The sequence below is a fragment of the Vombatus ursinus genome, unplaced genomic scaffold (genome assembly GCF_900497805.2).
Source record: "Vombatus ursinus unplaced genomic scaffold, bare-nosed wombat genome assembly UNPS02015106.1, whole genome shotgun sequence".
Classification (NCBI taxonomy): domain Eukaryota; kingdom Metazoa; phylum Chordata; class Mammalia; order Diprotodontia; family Vombatidae; genus Vombatus; species Vombatus ursinus.
The window spans coordinates 1,592,810-1,617,895 of record NW_020954884.1 but is presented as its reverse complement, the minus strand read 5'-3'; the positions used below and the strand labels follow the sequence as shown (position 1 = coordinate 1,617,895).

Below are 25,086 nucleotides of genomic sequence, written 5' to 3'. Positions count from 1 at the left end.
TTATCATAACACTTTTCTTGTACATTCCTTATCTTTTGCCACATTCCTCCTTGTTGTCATAGTTATTTCTGTGTATTTGTCTCTTATTAGGCTGCCATTTTCTCAAGAGCACTGACTCTGGAGCAGGCAGGGTTCTCAGTAAGGTAGGTACAGGCTGGCCTACATATGAGCTTGGAAGGTCCTTCAAACCATGAAATCATGTGACTGATTCTGAGATGGGCCTGGTAACAGATTATTGCCAGAATCTTCAACTGACACCTTCTAATGGTCTGGAATGGGGATGGTGCACAATACCTAACCCATCTGCTCATCTCCAGCCAGAACAATAGGTCTTGAGAATGTGGGGCCAATGGGCTTTATGAAAAGCTGAGAAGACAACTTTTTGTTGTTATAAGGACACCTCTTTCTCTTATCTAAAAAAAATCTCATCCCTTGAAAAGGAAGTCTTAGCATCCCAATCCTCTAGGCAACTGAGGAGAAAATATAGGTTCTGACAAGAAGGAACTTGACTATGAATCTGACCATTAATGGATTAGACTGAAAGTAATTGAAAGAGGGTGAGGAGACAGGGTGCAAATTAATTAGGCTGAGGTCTTCTGGGGAGGCTCTCCCCTTTCTGTTTTCATGACTTTGCACTTTTGCTCTAGGCCCCTTTCTTGGCAGGTGGAATAATAGTTGGCAGCAGATCTGCTATGATGGGCAGAAGAGAACCCAGACACAGAGTTCTTTTCTCTTCTCTATCTCTGTCTCTCATCCATCTTCTCCAAGGGGAGCCCACCTGACTGTGTCAAGGTACACTCACTTGGCCTAAGGGAGTTTATCCAAATCCTTACTATTTTCTGGAATGCTTGAGTATCTAGTATCTTTAAGGTTACTCTTAAGAATTACATTCTCTATCTAGAAATGTCGATGGGTTTGTATGTTTATTCTGAGCTAGAAATATCTCTGAAAAATCCATGTGTCTGCCAGTCCTCATTAAATATCTCTCTCTCACTCTTGAACAATATCTCTTTATATAGTGGGGTTTAGACACACTAAGTGTCCTGTTGTCCATTGTTAAAAATATCCTGAAGAGAATATTTGCCTTTAAAAGATATGATTGGGGAATGTAGCTAGTATTTATAATAAAATATCTTTAGTCCTTGCCTCTGATCCTCATCTGTCATGATCTTGAAGTCCTTTACCACCCTCGTTGACATCTTTTGGACACATTTCAGCTCTTCATCACTACACTTCCTAAAATGGGGTACTCAGAACTCAATAAAATACTCCAAATACAACATGGCTCAAAGTCTTGCTATCCTGTTGGATCTGCTAAGTCTTGTTCTCTGCTACCATACCCTTCAAGATTCCAGAGTCCCTTCTATGTCATGATGATGCCTCAAAGTAGGTAGACCTTTATATTATAGATCCTCAATACATTTTTGTGAATTGAATTGAGTGAGAATGTAATTGTAGGTAATGCTTAGGTTTTATATAAATCAGATTTGGAAGGGGAAAAGTATGGCTTATATTTCTACTAATACAGCTACAGTATTACTATTATTATTATATCACTAATAATACAAAACTATTAATGCATTAATATTTGTGATGAGACTTATAAATTTCCATCATGCCTGTGGGAATAGAGAGGAAGAAGATGGCAAATAATATGGCATGGTATTAGCAACAGGATTGTGTTTATGCCTGAGAAACAGAGGAAGGGGAAAGAAAGGGCAAGAATCAAAGATAACATCATGATTTCTAACAAGGGAGGTTAGGTGAATGGTAGTACCACAGAGACATTTAGTTAAGTCAGAAGATGAAGTGAGTTTTTGAGAAAAAATTATAAGCTTGGTTTAGGATACATTAAAATTAAAGGGCGGGTAGCACAACTACGCAAAGATGTCAGTCAGAGATGTAGTCTGGAATTCAAGAGAGGTCAGGGCTAGAGATATATTGAAACCACAGGATAAGATAAGATTGCCAAGTAAATGAGCATACACAGAAAAGTGAGAAGAGGAGAAAAACAACAAAAGACTCAAAGATGTAGCATTGGGGAAGAACATCATGAAGAGAAAAGAACTGGGTGAATATGAGAGCCTAGAAGGAGCCAGAGAAAGAGAAGTTAGGTGATAAGAACTTTAGGAATGGATGATATCTCTGATTCAGAGCTGAGGATCAAGGAGAGGGTCCAGGGTATGGTTAATGGAGCCAAATGCTGCAGAGAGGTCATGGAGGGGTATGAGGGTAGTGAGGCAAATGTGTACAGGAGGCACGTGGCCATAATAGCTGATGCCTCTGGTACTGCAGGACCCCAATGCTCTTTTCCTTCTTGTGGAGCCCTTACGTTACTCCCCCTGGGGCATGGCCTCTCTTTTGGACAGGTACCTCAGCTGTGCTTCTTGGGACTCCTCTCCTGAAGTGCAGCCACCAATGACTAGGGCTAATTCTCCCTTCAATTCACAATTGAATATATTTTTTCTCCTGTGGCTGCTTTCTGCCTTAAAGGTTGCTTTTCTGTATCTATATCTGTTTTGTTTTCCTCCTCAATGACTCAAACTACTAGTGTCCAGAGCTCAGTAGGCTTAGCTTTTAAAGATCTCTGGGGCCATGGCCAATATTTTTACATCCAGTGGCTTGCTGCCAGTCAGAGAACTCCTTCAGACTTTGAAATGGGATAATAGAAAATGGCACATTGTTAGCACATTAATACCTATGCTATCTGCCCCTTCCTTTCTGGGATTATGTTAATTAAAGGAAGGGGAGAGGAATCCCCCTAATACACCTATCTACTTTATGGATTATTCAGGTTCTTCTTTCTTTCCTCTTCTGCCTGCTTTTGTTTTTTTAAGTATTTCATTGCTCACTAACACCTCCACAAGAAAACAGAAATTGTAAAATTCAAAGCCAACCAAATTTTTTTTTCTTAATATTGAAGACATTTGAAACTAATGGACTTTCTCCCTCTCACCATCTAACTCAGGTGTGTCTATATTCAGGTGTCTATATTCGGTTAGCATAGAGAAAGAGTTCAGAGACACAGTACGCATTTTTAGAGCCATCAATAATCCTGCCAATTTAGGTAGTTCAACTATCATCATGCCCATTTTACAGATAAAAAACTGAGGCTGAGAGTGATGAAATAACTTATCTGGAATCCCATGGTTATAGCACAATGGAACCAGATCTCAAATCCTTTGATTCCAAATCCATAACTCTCTCTCCTCCCATCAGTCTGCTTTGTTTTCCATCAGTTAATATAGTACCTCATATTTGTTTAATAGTTTGTGGTTTAAAAGGACTTAAACATACACTATCCTTATAATACCCTTGTAGGGTAGGTAGGATGGGTATTATTGGCCTCATTTTACAGATGTGGAAACTAAAGCTCAAAGGAGTTAAGTTACATGTCCAAGACCACATAGCTAATGAATGGCAGACCAAGGCTAGAAATCTAAGTCACCTAACTTCCAATCCAGGACTCTTTCTACTCTACCACCAATGTGAGGGTAGAATACATGGGTACAACTCCATAATTTACATATGCAAATGAGTAAATATCAGTTGCACAGTTTCCTTCTAATTTCCTAGCACACAGATGATCTAACAGCAGTGCAAACAGAGTAAATAATTTTAATTCCCACAAATAAGTTCCAAAAGATCTGAGATGGATTTCAAATCCCCCCACCCCTTCCCCTCCACCGCCCTAGGAATAATACAAAGCAAGAAGGAGCTCTTACTTACCATTCAGAAGGTGGGTGTGGAGAAAAAGAAGCAAAAGAAAGGCAGTTGCTGATGTCACATTTTCCTTCATGTTTGCTTCCTTCTCTTTCAACAGGAAAGGTATCAGCGGTTCACTGAAAGAGAGGGCAGCAGGCAGCTCTGGTTAAGTGAGAAGACCAGCCAGGCACAGAGACCCCTTTCCTGCATGGATTTGTACCTGAAACATGCTCCCTGCTTGAAGTGAATGACAAAAGGAAAGGACAGGAATGTAAAAGAATGTACCATGGTCAGCTGTTTGAGCTGGGGGGCATGGACTTTGAGGCGTGTGAGAAATCTGGCCACCAGAGGTCACCCGAAGACAACATACAGGGCCCAAGGTAGCAGCATTAGAAGCAGGTTTTTAGTGCAATTAGCCTCCCTGCTCTTTTCTTTTTGCTTTGCCTGTTTGGGAACTCCTGCACAGCCTTTAAAGTCCTTTGGTGACTGGCTGTGTCCAAGTGTCTGACTATGGGGGCAGGGGTTGCCCCCATCTGACTGTAACTTTGGTTGGAAGAGACAAAGCAAGACAACAAGTATGTTTGCTATGTGCCAGGGTGAGGAGTCACATTCTATTATTGGCAGCACAGGTGGGATCCATCAGAAAGGCTAGGGCCTGGGCCTGGGCTCATTCCACCTCTGTGTAGGCTCTGGGCGGCTGATTCTGGATTCAAGTGGAAGTTCAAGGTGCCATAAAGGGAACCTCCTCCTATTGTGCATGGGACAGCTATCAAAGAACCTGCATGAGCCTATCTCCACTTCAGTTTTATTCTTCTCTAAAGTCTTACTCTTAGATGTCCATCACTACAGGCTTGGCTCAGATCCGGAGGACTCAGTGTTCAGTCAAATTTTAACCTTTCAGGGTTTGAATTTTTTTTGTTTGGTACTTGGTACACTATTCCTAACGCTACTAAAAATTTTTTCTAAGGGGGAAACCACCCAAAATTTTAATTTTTTAAATTTCTTTTAAACTGAAATACAAAATAAGAAAAGAAAAAAAAAAGAATTGCTATGTACGCAGAAGAACATAAGAGAGAATTCAATATAAAGCAAAAAATTTCTATTTCAAGAAAACCTATATAATAAATACTACACATTGTTTTCAAAGCTGTCCAGCTTTTCTTTGCTTCCTTATTGGTTTTCTTTTGCTCTCTGCTGTGTACTTTTTACTTTATTTTTTCCACTCAGTCCCCGCCACCCCCCCCAAGAAGGCTACAAGTGCAGAGATAGATACCTACATGTAGATATCCATCTCTGTATTTAATCGTATATATATAATTTGTATATATGCATATAATTGTATATATACATATATGTATACATATATATATACATACATATACACAGATATCTATGACCATACCCATATATATGCACATACATTCCTACACATATACATGAGACCATACTATACTTATTTTTACTTGTCATCTGCTTCTCTGAAGGTGGATAGCATCTTTCTTTATAAGTCCAAGTCTTTCCATATTTTTCTAAATCAACCAGCTCATCAGTTATTCTACCACAGCAATATTCCAATCCAATCACATCCTATCTGAGAGATTGTCTATGAAAGTTTTTTCTCAATTTTCTGCATTCCTTCTGTTCTTGGCTGCATAGGTTTTATTTGTACAAGAAAATGTTAATTTAAAATAATAAAAATTATCCATTTTACACTTCAACAATTCTCTCATATGCTCTAATGATATGGTTTTAGGTCTCCTACTACTAAATCTGCTTCTTTTACACCTTTTTTCCCCCCTGGTTTCTTTGAAGTTCTTGACCTTTTGATATTCCAAATGAACTTAGTTATTATTTTTTCTAAGTAAGATAATTTTTAGTAATTTAGTACATTTTTAGTAATTTAATTGGGATGGCATTACATAAATTACATAAATAGATTAGTTAGGTAAAATTATAATTTTTTTATTATATTGGCTTTATCTAACCATGAACAATAAATATTACTTCAATTATTTAGGTCTAACTTTATTTGTATAAAAAGTGTTTTATATATTTGTATAGTTCCTATGTCTGTTTTGGCAGGTATACTCTCAGGTATTTTATAATGTCTAGTTACTTTAAGTATTCTAAAACAATATTGAATAATATGTCTGACACATATTATAGTTTCCCTGTTTTTCTCTTTTGATTAAATCCGTTTTAGCTTTAACTGAGATCATGATTACTTCCCCTGATTTTTTTACATAATAAATTCTACTCCTGGCCTTTATTTTATGTTTGTGTGTATCTCTCATTTTTATAGCATTTCCTGAAAGCAACATATTGTTGAATTCTAATTTTTAATTTGCTATCAGGTTCCATTTTTGGGGTAAATTCATCCCATTCACGTTCTAAGCTATAATTACTTGTTGCATATTTTCCTCCTTCCTATTTTTCCTAACTATCCTTTTCACCCCATTTCTATCCCTTATCATGCCTCTGCTTTACTTCTACCTGCTACCTTGCCCTCCTATTCCTTAACCTGCCTACCCCTCCAAGAATCCCTCCCTTATCCTCTCCCCCTACCCTATCCCTTTGCCCTCTTGTTTCTTTCTGAATTTAGAAGACTTTTATACCCTTCTGTATATATATATCTTGTTCCCTCTTTAACTCATTCCTGATGAGAGTAAGGTTTCAGCATTATCACCCTCCCCGCCACTAACTTTTTCTGTATCAATTTTTCCTTTTCTGCCTCTTTTGTATGAGATAATTGTTCCTTTTTATGTCTCCCTGCAGTTTTTTCAGAATTTCCCCATTATATTCAGCTCAGCCCAAGCCTTTCTCTCAAACTACCCAAATAAAAATGACAGTCATAAAAGAACTGATAGTATTTTCATATATAAGGAGCAAATGATTTGACCTTATTAAGCCCCTTGTAATTAATTGGTCCTTAATGTTTACTTTATATTCCTCTTGGATGTTAAATGTCAAATTTTCTCTTAAGTTCCACTTCTTTTGTCACAAATACTTGAAAGTTTTTCAGTTTATGTCTGTTTTTGTTTCATTCAGGATTATACTTAACTTTGCTGGGTAAGTTACCCTTGGTCATAAACCCAGCTCTTTTGCTCTGTGAAATATAATATTCCAAGACCTACAGTTGTTCAAAGTAATAGCTGCTAGGTCTTGTGTAATCCTTATTGTAGTTCCATGTATTTAAATTGGTTTTTTTTTCTTGTTGCTTCCAATATTTTCTCCTTAACCTGGGAGCTTTGAAACTTGGCTATGATATTCCTGTAAGTTTTCCTCCTGGGATCTCTTTCAGGTGGTGATCAGTGGATTTTTTTTTTTTTCTATTTCTGCTTTCTCTTCTTGTTCTAGAACTTCAAGGCAATTTTTCTAGATAATTTCTTGTAATATTGTATCAAGATTCTTTTTTTAATAATAATTTTCAGGCAGTCCAATTATTCTTATATTTTTTCTCCTCTTTTCTCCAGATTAGTTGTTTTTCTGATGAGATGTTTCACATTCTCTTCTATTTTTTCATTCTTTTGATTTTGTTTTATTATTTCTTTGTGTCTTAGAATGTCATTAGCTTCCCTTTGCCCAATTCTAGGTTTTAAGGAATTATTTTCTTCCTTAAGTTTTTGAATCTCTATTTCAAGTTGGTTGACTTTCTTTTCATAATTTTCTTGATTTTCTTGGATTGTTCTTTTTTTTTCTAATTTTTCCTCAATCTCTCTTATTTGATTTTTAAAGTCCTTTTTAAGTTCTTTCAAGGGCTTTTTTGTGCTTGGGATTATTTGACATTTCTGATTTAAAAAGGATTGGCTTTTTTTTTTAAGCTCCATTTTCTTTCTCTGAATATGAACCCAGATCTTCTCTATCCCTATAGTTGCTATCTATGGTTGGGTTCTTTCTTCTTTGCTTGCTCATTTTTTTTTAAATTTTGTTTTTAGTAGTTATTAGTGTGATTAAGATCTAGTCCTAAGGTATGGAGAACAATGTCCCAAGCCTCAGGTCCTTTTAAGTGTTATTTTCTGAGGTCTGTCTCTGGGCTCAACGTTGGGCTCTCCTCTACACTCCTAAGCCATGCTAGAGTCCTCAGTCATGATATCCTGCAAATGATTTTACTCCCTTCTGTCCCTCTGTGGCTGCAAACTACAGCTGTCCTCTCTTCCCTGGAACTGAAACCAGGGATTCTGCTCTCCCATAGCCAGCACAGTCCCTGTCCCTTGCTACTGAACTCACCAGGTGTGTGCTAACTCCTCCCTGACAGCAGCAGCCCGGTCCAGGTTCTGTCTGGCCAGCACAGCTGTGCTTGGTGTCCCTCAAGAGTGGACAGTCCTTCAATCTTCTCCTACTCGGCCATCAGACCCGTACACTGTCTGTGAAATGAAAGTTTGTAAGGCTGAGGCTGCCTCTCAGCCCTGGCTGCCCAAGGCTTGTTGTTTGTTGAATCCTCAGAGTTGGTCTGGAGGTGTTTGCACTTCACTCAGGCCCTGAGGTCGGGTCATTTTTGGGACCTTCTTAGGTTGTCTTAGGAGAACAATTGCTTTACCCAGACTTTGTTTCTTTCCACTGTTCTATGTTGCCTCAAAGGCAATGTTCTGTCTTTTTCTGTGGAGGAAATTTGGAGAGCCAAAAGTTCTCTGACCCACTCAGCCATCTTACCAGAATCCTCTCCCCTCCAAAAAACTTTTAAAGCCTTATTTGAAAAAAATTCATTAATTTCTCTGGACTTACAATAGGTCTCAGAAAATAGATTTGGTGAACTGTTAATTCTCAGAAACACATGGCTTAAATTTTTCTTAAATAAACTAATGCTAATAATAATGACAACGATAATGATAATAATAATAATCCATGGATTTTAAAGTCAAGGAAGTAAATCTAGGAGCAAGACTGCCCAACATGCAATATTGGAAAAGGTTTAAATATTGTTTGATGTGCTGCTAAAATACTCATTATGCTTTGCACATGCCTATTGACCAGGCAGGGCAACAGTGTTTATGTACCTGCTGGACCCCAAAGAGATGGGAATGTTCAGAAGGTTTTTCTCTTCCCAGAAAACTCCTTCCTGGCAGGACATAGGAATGCAAACCTTGGGGAAAAGAGTATTTGGGATTTTGATTTACAGACTGCATCAATCACTCAAACTTTCTTGTGGTAGTAACCCCCAACTCCAGGGCAAATAGGCTTAAGTAGTCAATCTATTTTAGGGGTGGTCCATCCTCTTAGGGCATAGGTTTGAGTAGATCAATCAACTATGCAAATCAGGCACAGGGCAAAGTCAGTTGGGAGAGAGCACTGGTTAGGGGACCCTTCAGCAGCATTTAGACACACCATTGATAATACTGGGTGCCTCAAAAGTCTTAGAACAGTTTCAAGCTTTAATTGCTTAAATATATTTAAAAACAAAAAAAACAATTTTACATCTTTATATACATACAGGTGAAGTATGGGAGGGATAGACAAATAGCAAATTATGAGACAAAATTTAGTTCTATTCAGTAACATTTATTAACTGCATATGGGGTTAAGTACTCTGGGAAAATATAAAGTTTAGATAATACCTGATCACTGTCCCTTTTGGACCTTACAGGTCCATGGAGGAGGGTTAAGATGTGAACACTGATAGCTATGATATACACAATCACACTGAAACCTCACAAGATATCTCGGGGTTTATGAGTTAGATTTCTTTTTAAAAGACTATGTCTTAAACCCAAATCACTCTGGCTCTCATTGATTGATCAACAGTAGGTCCAAGCCCAAGCCTTATTTGGTCATTGTTGAACCAACATAGGGTTCCAAGTGAGTATAAATAACAATCGTTTCTGTTTTGGCCAGAAATCCTGAGGGTCTTCCTCTCCCAGACTGATTATTTTTGACTAGATTCTTTGCCTTATTTCTTATCTAGCCTTAATCACTGAATGGGTGTTGCTTCAGACAAACTGGAACCTGGGAAAGACCTTAGCTTAAAAAGGCCAAGGTCTCCCCACTCCACAGGTGCCATCTCTAGTTGTCCTGATCTATATCTTGCCACTGGACCCAGATGGCTCTGGAGGAGAAAGTGAAAAGTGAGGCTGGTGACTTTGCACAGCCCTGTCTCACTTAAATCTAATTCACTTGCTAGTCATGACATCACCTTCCCAATATTATCATCCTCTTCGAGAATGAAGGACAAACAACAACAATTGATTGATGAAGTTACAGGGGAAGGGATGAATTGCTTTCTCTATTGTTTCTCCTTCTCATCCATCCTGTTTTCTTGAGTTATTCCAACTTGTGGTTTGAGGCCATAGCTGAGATAGACTAGCATTATACTACTTTGCTTTCAGCTGGAAGCCTTTCTCTCTTTCTAACATCGTACTGTTGTTTTTAAGTTAGGAGAATATATTGATGTAGCATAGCAGATAGAGTGCTGGACACTCTGTCAGGTCAGGAAGACTTGAGTGTGAATCCGACCTGAGACACTTAATAGTTGTGTGACATCTACAGCTGCCTATCAAACATCTGAAACTGGAGTACAGAAATTGGAGTCCAAAACTGAACTCATTGTCTTTCAAAAAAATGGAGTCCAAAACTGAACTCATTATCTTTCCTCCCAAACTATCCTCAAAAAGAAATTCCCTATTACTGCCAAGGGCATTGCCATCCTCCCAGTCACCTAGGATCACACCCTAGTTGTCACCCTTGACTCCCTACTTTCTACCCCTTAATCCCCATCCAATTTGTTGTCAAGTCTTGTCAATCTTATCTTTATATCATCTCTTGCAGGGATTTCTCTCCATTACCACTGCCACCATGTTGGTGTGGTCCCTCATCATTTCATACCTAAACTATAGCAATAGCTTGCTGGTTGGTCTCCCTGCCTCAACTCTCTTTCCCCATACTAGTCCATCTTCCACTCAGCAGTCAAAATAATGTTCCTAAAGCATAGCTCTAACCATGTCACTGCCTTATTTGATGAGCTCCTATGGTTCCCTCTAACTTCTAGGATAAAAATACAAAAAAAAAAAAAAGAGAAATCATCTCTGGCCTTAAGGAGCTCATATTCTATTGTCCATATTTATACATACATATATATATATATATAAGTATGTATGTGTGCATGTATATGTGTATATATGTATATATGCATGTATATCCACGCACTTATACATGTATGTATACAAAATATATCCAAAGTGAATATGAGGTATGAGGGGTTTGATTTATTTAGAATGATAATTTCTCTTTCTTCTTACAACCCTAAACTGCTATGATTCTTATACTCTAAACATTAAAAAAAAATTTTGTAACCCAATATGGATCTGCCTTCCCTAGGTCTTGAACACATTCATATTTCCAGCCTGTACCTTCTCTTGAACAACAAGTTCCATTAGCTGACAACCCACTCACATAGGACACATTGTTCTTACTTCCATTCATTTGTCCTAAAACTGCTTCTTTGGAGTTTTGAAGCAGGCCTTCTAGTTCTGATGTGCCAAAATGTATTGTCAATAAGTCTATGTTTATCCTCTCTTTATTTGCTACTGTTTTATGAACTCTGATTCTAAATTTTTTTATCTACATTTTTCCAGATAGAATAAAAAGCCCTCTTTTTCTCTCCCCATGGTTGCTCTTTCTTTACGTGTTCTGTTCTCATCAATGTCTTTATTCATTCAATCAACAAGTATTTGTTAAAGAGCCTACTATGTCATCAAGCTCTGTGGATACATACATACATACATACATATATATAAATATACAAAAGACTGTGCCTTCAGGAAACTTACATTCTATAGTTGTAATCTCAATCCAGGTGACTCCCTAATATAGATATATATACACACATACTTATGTATGTATTTACATACATACATACATACATACATACATACACACATATATATATACAGACAGATCCCAAATTTCTTAACTCTAGTCCTACATCTCCAATTGTTTTCTGGATACCTGTACTTTCATGTCTTATCAATGAAAACATGTTTACTCATGACCATGGGTATTTGTGAAGGAAAACCTTTTTTGCTTTCTTAACTATTCACTGGGGTCACATTTAACAATTTTTCATACAGAAATTTTTTAAATCAGAATTTTTTTAAATGTTTTTAATCTTACTGATTTCAGATGCCCTTTGTTGGGAAATACCTGGATTTTCCCATAAGGGAAACTATTCATAATAATAATAATAATAATAACATTTATATAGCACTTTAAGTTTTGCAAAATACTTTATATACATTATATTATATTACTCCAATTTTTTGGATGAGGAATCTGGAGCTCTAAGAAGTTAAACAACTTGCTCATGGTCACACATCCAGTAAGTGTTAGAAGCTAACTTTGAAATGAAGTCTTCCTGACTCTAAATCTAGCATTCTTGTCCATTAGGCTACACTTTCTCAATAGCATCTGTCACCAAGACAAAGAACATTGGTTCTAGAAGGAATTTTTGGGATCATCTAGTCCAATTCTTCATTTTACAGATGAGGAAACTGAGGTCCAGAGCCAGAGGATTGAAGTACTTGCCCAAGTTCAGTGGTAGAAATGAGTGTAGAGATGAGTCTACAAGCTTGACTGCCTGCCACTCAATCGAGTGTGGTTTCCATGCTTCTCCAGAATTTTATTATCCCATTAGTGGTTGGCAGGCTAATAGTATCACATATGGGCTGTGTTATGTAACTATGAAAATCATTATTACCAGTCAAGAGAATGGATATCAGACTCTATCATCTCCCGCATTGAGTCACTATATGAAAACTTAAGGAGAAATAAAACGTCCATTGGCTTTTAAACTCATTAGAATAAATAATATTACAATCTTATTGGTGTTTCATAAGGAAAGGTTTTCTAGGTCAACGTACCTCTCTTTCTCTCTCTTTTTTTTAAAGTTTTTGTTTAGCAACAAGTGAGGAGATAAAGTATTTCTTAAATAAAGGCACTCTTCATCTTTCCAGGGTTCTAGTCGTTATGTCATAAAACCATTTCATTTATTTATTTATTTATTTATTTTTTTGGTGAGGCAGTCAGGGTTAAGTGACTTGCCTACTGTCATACAGCTAGTGAGTGTTATATGTCTGAGGTTGGATTTGAACTCAGGTCCTCCTGACTCCAGGGCCAGTGCTTTATCCACTGCACCACCTAACTGCCTGCCCCCATTTTTTTTTTTTTTTTAGAAAGAAAGTAATGCTTTTGATTGTGAACATTTGCCCTCCATCTATAGATAGCAAGCTGCGGCTATACACTACTTTTCTAATAATTAATGTATTCCTAGCACCTTTGGAAGGCTTAAGCTACCATTAATATTCACTCTATTTTTTTCAGGCTCCTACAGTAATGTAAAATATAATGGAAAGAACAACAGACTTGGAGTTGGGTCTCCCAACTGAGTTTGAATTTGGGTTCTGCCACTTATGACTCCAGGCAAGTAATTTTAATTCTGTGTGCTTTAGCTTCTTCATCTGAAAAAAAGAGATAATTATGTTTGTACTACCTATGTCACAGAGATGTAGTGGGAGAAGTATTTTGTAAACTTTCAATTGCTATAGAAATATGAATTATTATCTTTTTTTTTGTTTCTTTGCTCTTTAGGCCACATAATATTATTCACTTATCACATCATCTTATCAGTTTCTTTTAGTCTAGGGTGCCTACTTCCTCTCAGATTCGAAGAATCTTGGGGTTGAAAGCAATCTCAGAGACCATCTAACAACCCACAAAAGGATTTTTTTTTTGAAAAATCTCAGTTTCTCACCCAGACTGGAAGTGCAGCAGTCATTCATGGGCACAATCCCAATACTGATTGGCATGGAAACTTTAACCTGCTTTGTTCTTCCAGAACCCAGGGCAGTTTGCTCTTCTGTAGGCAGCATGGTGGCCCTCTCATCCCAGGAACTTGCTGTATTGGTGCCAGATTTATTGTAAACATCCAGTAGGCTTTAAACGTACTCTAGCTTAAAACTCCCATACTTAGCTGATCCACCTCAGCCTCTCTAGTAGCAGGGCTTATTAGCATGTGCCACCATTGACCAATATCTGTACAAGGATCTCCTATACAACATGGTCCCAAAGTAGTCATCTAGTTCTTGCTTCAAGACCTCCATTGTGGGTAACTCACTAGCTTCTGAGACTGCTCACTCTACTTTTGGATAAGTGGATTGTTAGGGAACTTTCTGTCTCTTTGGCACCAAGTAGAACAAGCCTAATCCTACTTTTGCATGATAATTCTTTATCTTGAACACATCTATTATATTTCTTCTAAGCTGTTTCTTCTCAAGGTTAACTCTAACTAGGTACTCATCCAGTTCTCACATGGCATGATCTCAAGGCATCTTGTTATCCTCATTGCCTTCCTATAATCTTTCTCCAATTTGTCAACTTTCACACTAAAATGTCTCATCCAGAACCAAACATAACACTTGAGATGTGATTTGACCAAGGCAGATTACAGAGCACAGTGAGGTAGGTACCCCTCTAGTCCTGGACACTATTCCTGAGTTTCTGTAGCGTAAGATTGCATTAGCTATTGCATCTCTCTGCTGACTCATATTGAGTTTGTAGTCCACTAAAACCCATAAATCTTTTCCAGACAACTCTTGTCCAGCCACATCTTCCTGATTCTGTACTTGTGAAGGTGATTTTTTTTTAAACTCACATAGAACTTACATTTTTGCTTACTAAATTCCACCCCATTAGGCTCAGCTCACAATTCTAGCCAATTCATATTTTTTCTCTATATGTTAGCTAATTTCTTCTAGCCTCATGTCATCTACACATCGGATATACATGCCACCTGTGTCTTCAATCAAGTATAATCCACATATTAGAGACCACTTATATGATGGACCATACTTAATCTTGGGGGCCTCTCTCCTCTGTTAATAATCATTATGCTCATACTCCCCAGCACAGTCTCCACTAGGAATAGCAGAAACTGGCTCATGCCTCTCAAATTGTCCTCAGTTCCAATTTGTTGTTGTTGTTGTTGTTGAGTAATTTCAGTCATGTCTGATTCTTTGTGACCCCATTTGGGGTTTTCTTGGCAAAGATACTGGAGTGGTTTGCCATTTCCTTCTCCAGTTCATTTTACAGATGAGAAAACTGAAGCAAATGAGATTAAGTGACTTGCCCAGGATCACACAGCTAGTAAGTGTCTGGGGCTGGATTTGAACTCAGAAAGATGAGTCTTCCTGACTCCAAGCCCAGCACTCTATCCACTGTTCCACTAAGCTTCAATGCATATTCGATACAAACACTTCAGTTCTAATACAAATACTTAATCTAACAAAGGCATTAAATATAAAACAAGCTCTTCCCTCAGATGGGTCTTTGCGGTCCTGGCAATCAACAGCAGCTCCCTCGTACCGGTCTACATCTCTCAGAACATTAAGGGACAGTGTCCTCAGTCCAGCATGGGTCTGGTTTCACTCTCACACTTTCTTGGCACAGCTATTTATCTCTTAGCATGTTACTGGCAGTAAACTGACTGTTCTCTCCTATGTGGTCCCAGACCTTTCCTTCCCCCCCACCTCCACCCCCACCCCTTCTTCCCCAGAAACTTCTGCTCTGCATTGCTAGTGCTTATGTCTTCAGGCTATCTCTTTATCTCATGCAAAGGCTAGGATAAGGGGAAGGAAGGAATGGCTTAAGTTCTACCTCATATGACTGTTAAATAAGCCTATGATAAAACTCTTAAGCACTACGGAGTGAAGGACAGATCTCTGGGGAGATCTGCTAGAGATCATATTTCCAGGTGACATGGACATGTTAATGACTGACTACTCCTAGGGTTCACTCAGTCAAAAAATTTCTAATCCGGCAATTATGGACTCTCATCCTCTTGATCTTGCTCATAAGACTAGTATGAGAAATTCTGTCAAATGCTTTCCTGAAATTTGAGCACACTGTGCCTTCAGCATCCCCCTGATCCATCTGTCTGGCAATGCGGGGGGGTGGGGGTGGGGCGGAGAAAATGAACTTAGTCAAGCATTACTTATCATGCTATAATCATGCTCTTAGTCATCACTGCTTCCCCTTCTAAATGCTCACAAAATACTTCTTTAATAATATGTTCTATATCAAAGGGATGACATTCATACATTAGACATTTCAGCCCAATTAGACTACTTTCTGCCCAGAAACGTGACCTGTGCTTTCCTACCTTTATACCTTGACTCATGATATTTTTTATATCTAGAATGTCCTCTGTCCTTTTAATTTGTCAAATTTTCATCCATCCTTGCTAGAAGGCTGAATTTAAATGCTGCCTTTTCTTTATGAAGCCTTCCCCTTGGTTGGTAATTTTTTTTTACTCTTGGATTTCACATGTGGTAACATTTTTTCTCCCCAACTTTTCTAATGTATATATCAAGAATCAAATAAGATTATATATGTAAAGGGCTTTGCAAATCTTAAGCATTAAGTAGACTTTATTATTATTCTGTTGCAGTTATCTGTGTTTGTGTCTTAGCCCTTACTTGACTCTGAGCTCCTTGTGGTCAAAGATTGTGTCTACTTTAAACTTTGCTTTTCCCCTGAACCTAGTACAGTGCTTTGTATGTTTATTAATTGTTCACTAAATGTTTTTGAGTTAATGGATGAGTTTAGATTATATGAGCTCCCTCCTTACAAGTGCATTAATGAACCAATTAATCAAGGTAAAGCATTTTTTAAAAGCTTACTATTTTCTCTCTAGTGCATTATGATCAAGTATAGGGTCTTGGGGGGAGATGTGCTTGGGAGAGACAACATAAAACTATTCAGCTGCTATTCTGGTTCTGTCTTTTTTTGTCAAAGAAAAAGTCTTCTTCAGACCAAGAAGGATGGGAGAAATAAAGATGACTAAGTGGGAACTGAAGATCAAGACAGATAATAAGAGAACACCTAGCTGCTTGAAATGATTTCAAGTGTCCTGGCTCAGACAAATTATTTTCCAAGGTACAGAAAGAACATGTAAGTGTGATCACTGAACTACCATTAGTAACTTGTAGAAAGGGAAGCGATCAATTAGGAACCAGAGTGAGTCCCCTTTTTCTTCCCTTTCTCCTTCCCTTTGGATTACCAGTCTGGTTGATCAGGGAAGTGTGGATATAGAATAATAATCCTAGCAGGCTTTTTACAGAATCATGAAGGCAGAAAAAAGGTGCCTCAGTTAAGAAGTTCATCTAATGCACAGTCCTAAGCATTCACTACTAGGCAGTGAATTAAGAATTGGGGATAGTCAGTCCTGAGTTTAACTCTTGCTTCTACTACTTAACCATCTGTGTGACCTTGGGCCAATTAGTCACTTAATCTCTTTGGGGCTCAGTTTCTTCATCTGTAAAATTAGGGGGTTGTACTAGATGATCTTTGATATCTCTCCCAATTCTAAATCTATGTCCTTGGGGCAAAACAGTTTTAAGGCAAATAGTCCCTTAGGGCAGAAAACATGTGGGCCAAATAATAGAACAATTAGGTAAATTCTACTGTAATAACTTTGCCCAAAGAGCATTGATTAATAAATCAATGTTGACCCAGTGGGAAGTCTTTGCTGACATGCTGCAGGGTTCTAAACTTGGTCTTGTCCTGTCCAATAGATTTATCAGTGACCTAGATGAGAATACAGATGAAATATTCATCAAATTATGTATAACACAAATCTGGTAGTGATGTCAATATACTGAATGAAAGCATCAGGATCCCCAAAAGATTTTTGACTCGATTGGAATAAAAGTAAAATTTAACCAGACGAAATTTAATGGAGAGAAATATTTAATTGTGCTTTTGGTTTCAAAAACCATCATCAAGATAACAAGATAGGAGAAATACAGTTTAACAGTAGTTCATATAAAGAAGATTAAGGGAGTTCAATCGACTGTAGCCTCAATATGAGTCAACAGTGAGATGTGTGATAGAGCTTATCTATGGGTCATCAGAGAGAATCTATTCTATGGGGAAAATTTCCAAATCCATCTTTTCCAGTTAAGTTTCTGTTGAATAGACTCTACTGCCTTCCTATTCAAACCCCTCCCCCCCCTTTTTTCCCCTCACCATGACTTTCTTTTTGGCCTTTTTTCCATCCTGGATGTCCTTCCCACTCATTTCCCCCAAACCCACCCCCAAACAGATGCAAACAGGCTCGATAGGCAAACTCTGTTGCTGTTGTTGCTGTTCAGTCATTTTCAGTCATGTCTGATTCCTCATGACCCCTTTTGGGTCATGGCAGAGATACTGGAGTGGTTTGCAATTCCCTTCTCTAGCTCATTTTACAGATGAAGAAATGAGGCAAACAGGGTTAAGTGACTAGCCCAGGGTCACACAGCTAGTAAGTGTCTGAGGCCAGATCTGAACTCAGAAGATGAGTCTTCCTGACTCTAGGCTCAGAGCTCTATCCACTGTGCCACTCTACTCCACACTGTATAAACTAGACCTAGAATTTCATTTTCAGTCCTAAATACCATATTTTAGGATCGACATTGAAAAACTACAGTGTTTCCAAGAGAAACCATAAGAATAGTGATGAGATGCCAAACCCTGTCATGTAACACAGCACGTTACAGTGGATAGAGCTAGAGACTCTGGAGTCAGAGGCTCTGAGTTCAAATCCCACCTTCCACAATAACTACTAATGTGACTGTAGGCAAGGCATTTAACTCCCCCAAGCCATCAGCTTCCTTATCTATAAAATGAAAGGATTGGACCCAATGGCTTCTTAGGTCTCTTTCAGCTTTACAATGATGATCCTATTATCATAGAAGCAACTAGATGGTGTAATGGATAAAGTTCTGGACTTGAAATCAGGAAGACTTGGGTTCAAATTTTATGTCAGACACTTAGTAGCTGTATGACTCTGCAGCCACCACTTAACTTCTATCTGCCCCAGTTTCCTCAACTGTAAAATGGAGATATTAACAGCACCGACCTTGCAAGGTTGTTATAAGGATCAAATTGGATAATATTTGTAAAAATGCCTGGCACACAGTAAATACCATATAAATGCTTAGCCCCTTCCCCTTCCGTTCTCATTTAACCTCTCAGCCTCAGTTTCCTCATCTATAAAATGAGGACAATAATAATGATAATGATAATTCCTACCTTTTGGGGTTGTTGAGGATCAAATGAGATATGTGTAAAATACTTAGTGCCCTTAAAGCACTATACAAATGCTAGTTATGAACTGGAGGTGTCCAACACGGAGAAGAGAAGACTTAGTGGAAACATGATTGTTTTCTTCAAGTGATTGCAGGGGGTGATGCAGAAGAGCCAGCAAATTTATTTTTGTGGCAATGAGAATAAAACCACAATGAAACAATGGGTGGAAGTTAAAGAGAAAGAAATTTTGGTTCAATATGAAGAACTTCCCAGTCATTGGAGCTATTAAAAAATGCAATGAGGTGGCTCCTGACAGCGTGAGTATTGTTTCAGTAGAGCCTACAAGTAGAAGCTGGGGGACCATTTCGGTATGTTGTTGAAGGCCTTCATACTTCAGATATGGAGTTGGATGAGATTAAGGCAGTTTGGTGGTTCAGGCCTAGAGCACTTGGCCTGGAATCAGGAAGACTCATCTTCCTGAGTTCAAATCCAGCCTCAGACACTTAGTAGCTGTTTGACTCTAGGCAAGTCACTTAACCTTGTTTGCCTCAGTTTCCTCATCTGCAAAATGAGCTGGAGAAGGAAATGGCAAACCACTCCAGTATCTCTGCCAGGAAAACCCCAAATGGGGTCTTAAAGAGTCAGACACAACTAAAATGACAACAATCATTGGAGGAGATTAACTCTAGGGTCCTTCCCAACCCTGTGGGCCCGGGAGCTCATCAGTTCTATATTCTACAGAAAGTCTTGTGGTTGTGTAGTTTGTCCTTCATTCTCAAAGAGGACCATGATATCAGGGAGGTGATGCCATGATATGCAAGTGAATTGCATTTAAGTGAGGGAGGGCTGTGCAAAGTCTCCAGCCCCTCACTTTCTCCTCCAGAGCCATCTAGGTCCAGTGGCCAGATATAGATCAGGATGACTGGAGATGTCCCTGGGTGCAGTGGGAGAATTTGGCCTTTTTAAGCTAAGTTCTCATTTTGTTCTCTCTAAGTTAAGCTAAGTTTTCATTTTGAGTGAGGCAACACCCATTCAATGAATAGGCCTCTTTAAGAAGTGAGTCAAGGGATGGCCCCTTTACCAGATGCTATGGGAATACAGAAGCAAGGTGGAGTGGGAGGTGGGGAGAGGCTACTCCTCTCCCCAGGAGGAGACCTGTTCTAGAGAGAAAAGCTTGAAGCATTTCCCAGATCCTGAGTACAAGTAATGGTATCTAAGGTAATACAAGCATAGAATGATACCAGCCACTTCCCTGAATGGATGAACCAAAATATCCCTTTGAATAAAGAACGCAATAATCTCATTCTTCATTTTGAATGACCTTAAAATTGGATATGAATAAATTCATAAAATGATGTAAATGTATCATTAAAAATATTAACTCTTTGCTTACTCACATAGAGGATATTTCACAGGCTGTAAATCCAGCCTTCACTGTGAGACATCTGTAGATACCCTTCCCGTCCTTCTTACTTTTTTTTCTTTTCACTGAGACTCTTCCCTTTGCTTTCCTCCCATTTTACTCTTCCATAATTTTCTGTACTGAGGTAAATTAACTCCTTCCTACTGCTCTTACCATGGCCGGACCTGGACTGAATACTCGCTGGAATTCTCTACCTCAGTTGGGCTTATATACAACATAAAGGTAGTATATAATTAGGGCTTATATACAACATAAAGGTAGTCTATAATCAGTCTCAGCCTATAGCATTACATCAGAAATACAAGGTCCTTTAAGTGGCTGCCTTGGGTTGTGTCCTAATTCCATAATGGTTTTTGACTGGCTTCAATAATTTTATTGGTGTAGAGAATTCCCTCTATTAATGCAGATTGGCACGTGCTTTACAACTAATAGCCTTAGACAGTTGCTCAGGGCATTGAGGGGTTAAGTGACTTTCTCAAATCCAAATAGTCAGCATTTATCAGAGGCAGGATTTGAACCCAAGTCTTCCTTGCTCTGAGATCAACTCTTTTTTCCACTACATGAGAAAGACACTATTAACCTTTAGTTAATTATTAGAGGGAAAGAAACAGGGACCACATGAACCACAGAATAGACTAATGAGTTAGGAATGAGGAGCTCTGCTTTAGCCACTTAGATATGCTCAGGCTAATTATCCCTGAGCCCTTGCTAGGGTTGCACGTCTGAGCTCTGCACAAAGTTTGACCTGGGCACAACTACGAAGTTTGGCTTTGGAATCTTTCCCTCTTTCATCTATCACCCCAGACATTTTGTCTTCTTTCATCTACTCCTTTCCTCATAGGTGCCCAGTGAGCTTATTGGAGGCATAATTAGCATTTTTTTACTCTCAGCGTGAGTACTACAAACCTCACTTGGGGCAAATAGACTCTCAAATAAAGTGGGGGAAACTAAGATGGCAGGACCCTGGTAGGAGGCTGCTGGGATCAGTATGGTGATCAATACAGGGAGGCTTACTGGATATGGCCATATCTCATCCTTTGGCAGGAATGCTAGGAAGATAGAATACAGTGGGGCATAGTAGGTCCTCACTCCAGCCTTCTCTCTGATAGCTGTCTATTTTAACTAATTATTCTAGCTCACTAGGTGCTAGAGACTAATAGTAGTAGTGGATAGAAAGCTGACCTCAGAGTCAGGAAGTCCTGGACTTAAGTCCTGTGTCATACATGGGGCATTTGGTGGCACAATGGATATAGAGTGCTGGGCTTGGAGTCAAGAAGACTCACTTTCCTGAGTTCAAATCTGGCCTCAGACACTTACTAGCTGTGTGACCTTGGGCAAGTCACTTAACCCTGTTTGCCTCAGTTTCCTCATCTGTAAAATGAGCTGGAGAAGGAAATGACAAACCACTCCAGTGTCTCTGCCAAGAAAACCCCAAATGGGGTCATGGAGAGATGAACATGACTGAAACCACTGAACAACTACAACATACACACTGGCTGATCTCTAAGATTATAAATTATAGTAAAGTGACTGATCTGCATTGGTAGAGTGAGTTTCTTCATTGGGAATTCACTTTATCAATAAAATCACTGTCTACTCTAAAATAAAAACAACCCATTGCTAATGTCCATTGTTTTTAGCTGCTGAAGGACTTTTGATGTCAGCGCCATCATCTAAATCTTTGTTGCCTCACCCAAGTTATGGTTCTGGCTCTCACGCTGCTCCCAATTCTTTTGCCATGGAGAAAAACAATAAATTTATTCATATTCAGTATTAGTGATTTAATAGATTGCCCCATTCCGGGTGTATCTCTACTTTGTGAAAGAGGACTGGGGAGAGGATAATGCTTCATACAAAGGAATAAATTGCTAATGGTGGAATTTCAAGAATCAGTGGGGATAACTAATCATCACTCTAGGCCATGGTCTAATCTACATTTCTGGATCCTCCAATCAATTCATCACCATTTACAGGGAGAAGTGGAGGAGTTGGACCAGCTTTCTTAGTGAAAGAAATGTACAGTACTTATCCTGAATCATAGAATCTCTGATTTGGAAGGTACCTCAGAGGCCACCTACAGGAATGTCCTCTAATACAGAGTTTCTTCACCGGGGATATCTAGATCTGTGGATAGATTTTTTTGGCGGGGTATGGGGGGGTCTGTGAATTTGGATGAGAAAAAAATCATTTTTATTTTTATTAACCTCTAACTGAAATTTGGCATTTCCTTAAATTATTTTAAGCCATGATTCTCAGGAGGGGTCCACAATCTTCCCCAGCCTGCCAGAAGGGTCCAGGGCACAAAAAAGTACAGGGTACAATAGGGTCCAGCCCTGATCTGGTGCATCCTGACAAATGCCCGTCCAGCCTCTGTTTGGAAGTGGTCTCTTTAATGTGTACTGCACACTCTTCCAGTTTCATTAGAAAAGGGGCTTCGAGGGACTCACAGGTATACAAACAACAGAGACCCTCCCCTTCCTCTTCCCCTTGGGGCAGCGTGGGTGGCTTTTTTTTTTTGTTACAAATTTTAAAAAAAGTTCTTTTTTTTTTCTTTCTTTGTATTTGCCACATAGGCTTGCCAACTGTGCATAGAGCAGTTGCTAGAAAATTGTGAGGGTGGGCAGTGGAATGAAACCATTATCTAATTGACTGCCCGTGCCCCTGTCTACTCTTCCCCTTCACCCCCAACACACTCTCTGATAGGAGAAAGACAGGTTGTCAGTGAGTGTTAGAATGTTAAGAATATGATATAACAGAGCTAGGAAAGGGTTCTTACAGATCCTCTGGTCTAATCTTTTCAATTTACATATCAGACCACTGAAGCCCAGAAAGGGCAAAGGATATACTCAAAGTCAATGGCATTATTGCAATGGCATTGACTGAACGTCTGCTGTGTTCCAGGAAAGTCACACAAATCTGGACAAGTTTATCAGGCAGAACAAGCAATTCACAAACAGGAGTTAAATATACTTAGTGAAATATTTTTCCTTTTCGGTGTTCTGCTTTCTCCTACAGCTTCGTTAAGATTATAGATTGAGAACTGAAAGAATTTTCAGAGACCATTTAGTCCAATCCCTTCACTTTATAGATGTGGAAACTGAGGCCAAGAAAGGTGAAGGGACTGAAGGTTGCACAGTTACTAAGTGGCAAAGTCAGGATTTGAACTCAGGGTCTTTGACTTCAAATCTAGCAGGTTTTTTTTATCAATTTATTTTGATTTATCAACAATCACTTCCGTAAGTTTTTGATTTTTAAATTTTTCTCCCCGTCCCTTCCGAAGACTGAGTGCAATCTGATATAGATATCTAGCGTTTTTTCCTATGGAAGCATTAGGACATTAGGAGGCAATTCATGACTTTTTAGGGCCAATCATTGCTCTCTCAAATACAATCTAGAAATGCAAATGGGGTGTGGGGCAGGGTTCGGGGAAGGTTAGATACAGTATTTAACTAAGTACATTAGTAAAGTTATAAATTACCTTGCTGTCATCTTCGTCAAACAATTGGCTTATTGCCATTGACAACACCCTTATCATGTTCCAAGGGTGACTTCACACATGCACACACACACACAGAGTAGCTAGCAACCACGGCTATAGGGGGCATCCCCTTGAAGAGAGCATGTGTTCAATCAGTATTTATTGAATAAATGAACGAATACATGTTTTTTATAAGACAGTACAGAGTATATCATTCTTATCAAAGTTCTTCTCTGTTTACTAAAGAGAACCTGATTTTGAAGTTTCTAACATTTGTTTTCTACTTAGTACTGCAGAATTCCATTATAACACTGCTCACTATTTTATGGATTTACATCCACAGTCTCCGAATTTATTTATTCAGAACTGGGATATCCCACACGTTGCCTATTTGGTCCATGATGCTTTTATAACATAATTCCTCCAGTGTCAAAATTTCCCTAAAATAATTCTCTATACAATTCCCTTAATTTGGGGTTAAAAACTTAACCCTAAATTAAGTTGTTCACAGAACCAAATCAAAATGTTAGGAAGAATATGATGGTATCAACAGGGAATAGTATACTCCCCATAAAGTATATTTTCCAGATAACCAAAACTTGTTCCTCTCCGTGCCCCAACTTTGAAAATTTTCTGTAAACATTTTGAGCAGACCTCAGCCACTATCTAGTTAATTCTGTATCTGAACAGGAATCCCCTCTTTAATGTAGCTTTAAGGGGGTCATTCAGTTTTCACTTGATGATATCAGGGAGTGACACCCACTCCTTCTTTAGGAAGCCCATGCTGCTCTTCAAATGTTCTAATTATCAGGAACTTTTTCATGACATCAAGTCAAAATTTGCCCCTTTGCAACTACTACCTATATTGTTCCTGGCTTTGTCTGTGGAACTAAGTCATACAAGATTAATCCCTCTTTCACAAGATAGCTCTTTAAATATTTGAAAAAGACTTTGATGTCCCACCTAAGATTCCTCATTATCAGGCAATACAACCCCAGCTCCTCCAACTGACCCTCATGGTATCATCTTGAAGGCCTTCACTAGCCTGGTTCCCTTCCTCTGATAGCTTTCCGATGCCTACAACAAAACACATTTCTCTAGGTCTCATGCGATCTGGTGTGTCCAGCAGAACAATATCCCGTCTCGTATTCTGAACTTTGAGTGTCTCTCAATACAGTTGCATTAGCCTTTTTGGCTGACATAATACAGTGCTGATTCATAGTTAGCTTTGAGTCCACTAAAATCTCCAGAGATTTTTCAGGTGAACTGTCTTAAAATCATCTTGTACTTTTAATCTTTTTAATACAAGTACAAAATTTTACATTTCTCCCTATTCAATTCCATTTTATTAGCTCTGTTTCAAGGTGCTAGCCTGTTAGAATACTTTTGAATGCTGACTGAATCATTTAGTGTGTTATTTATCTCT

The 25,086-nt window shown here is 38.6% G+C and overlaps 1 protein-coding gene across 4 annotated transcripts in view; it reads right to left on the bottom strand.

Moving 5' to 3' along the window:
* PRLR (prolactin receptor) overlaps positions 1-25,086 on the bottom strand; it is a 207,783-nt gene that overhangs the window by 30,423 nt on the left and 152,274 nt on the right. For 2 of the 4 annotated variants that reach the window (XM_027846288.1, XM_027846287.1), the window contains exon 3: positions 3,730-3,842. In XM_027846288.1, the coding sequence (XP_027702089.1) occupies positions 3,730-3,799 (70 nt within the window). In that variant the 5' untranslated portion in view covers positions 3,800-3,842. Of the gene's footprint in view, positions 1-3,729; positions 3,843-7,932; positions 7,972-25,086 lie in introns of those variants that run through there. The other 2 variants (XM_027846289.1, XM_027846290.1) reach the window with 2 other exon arrangements.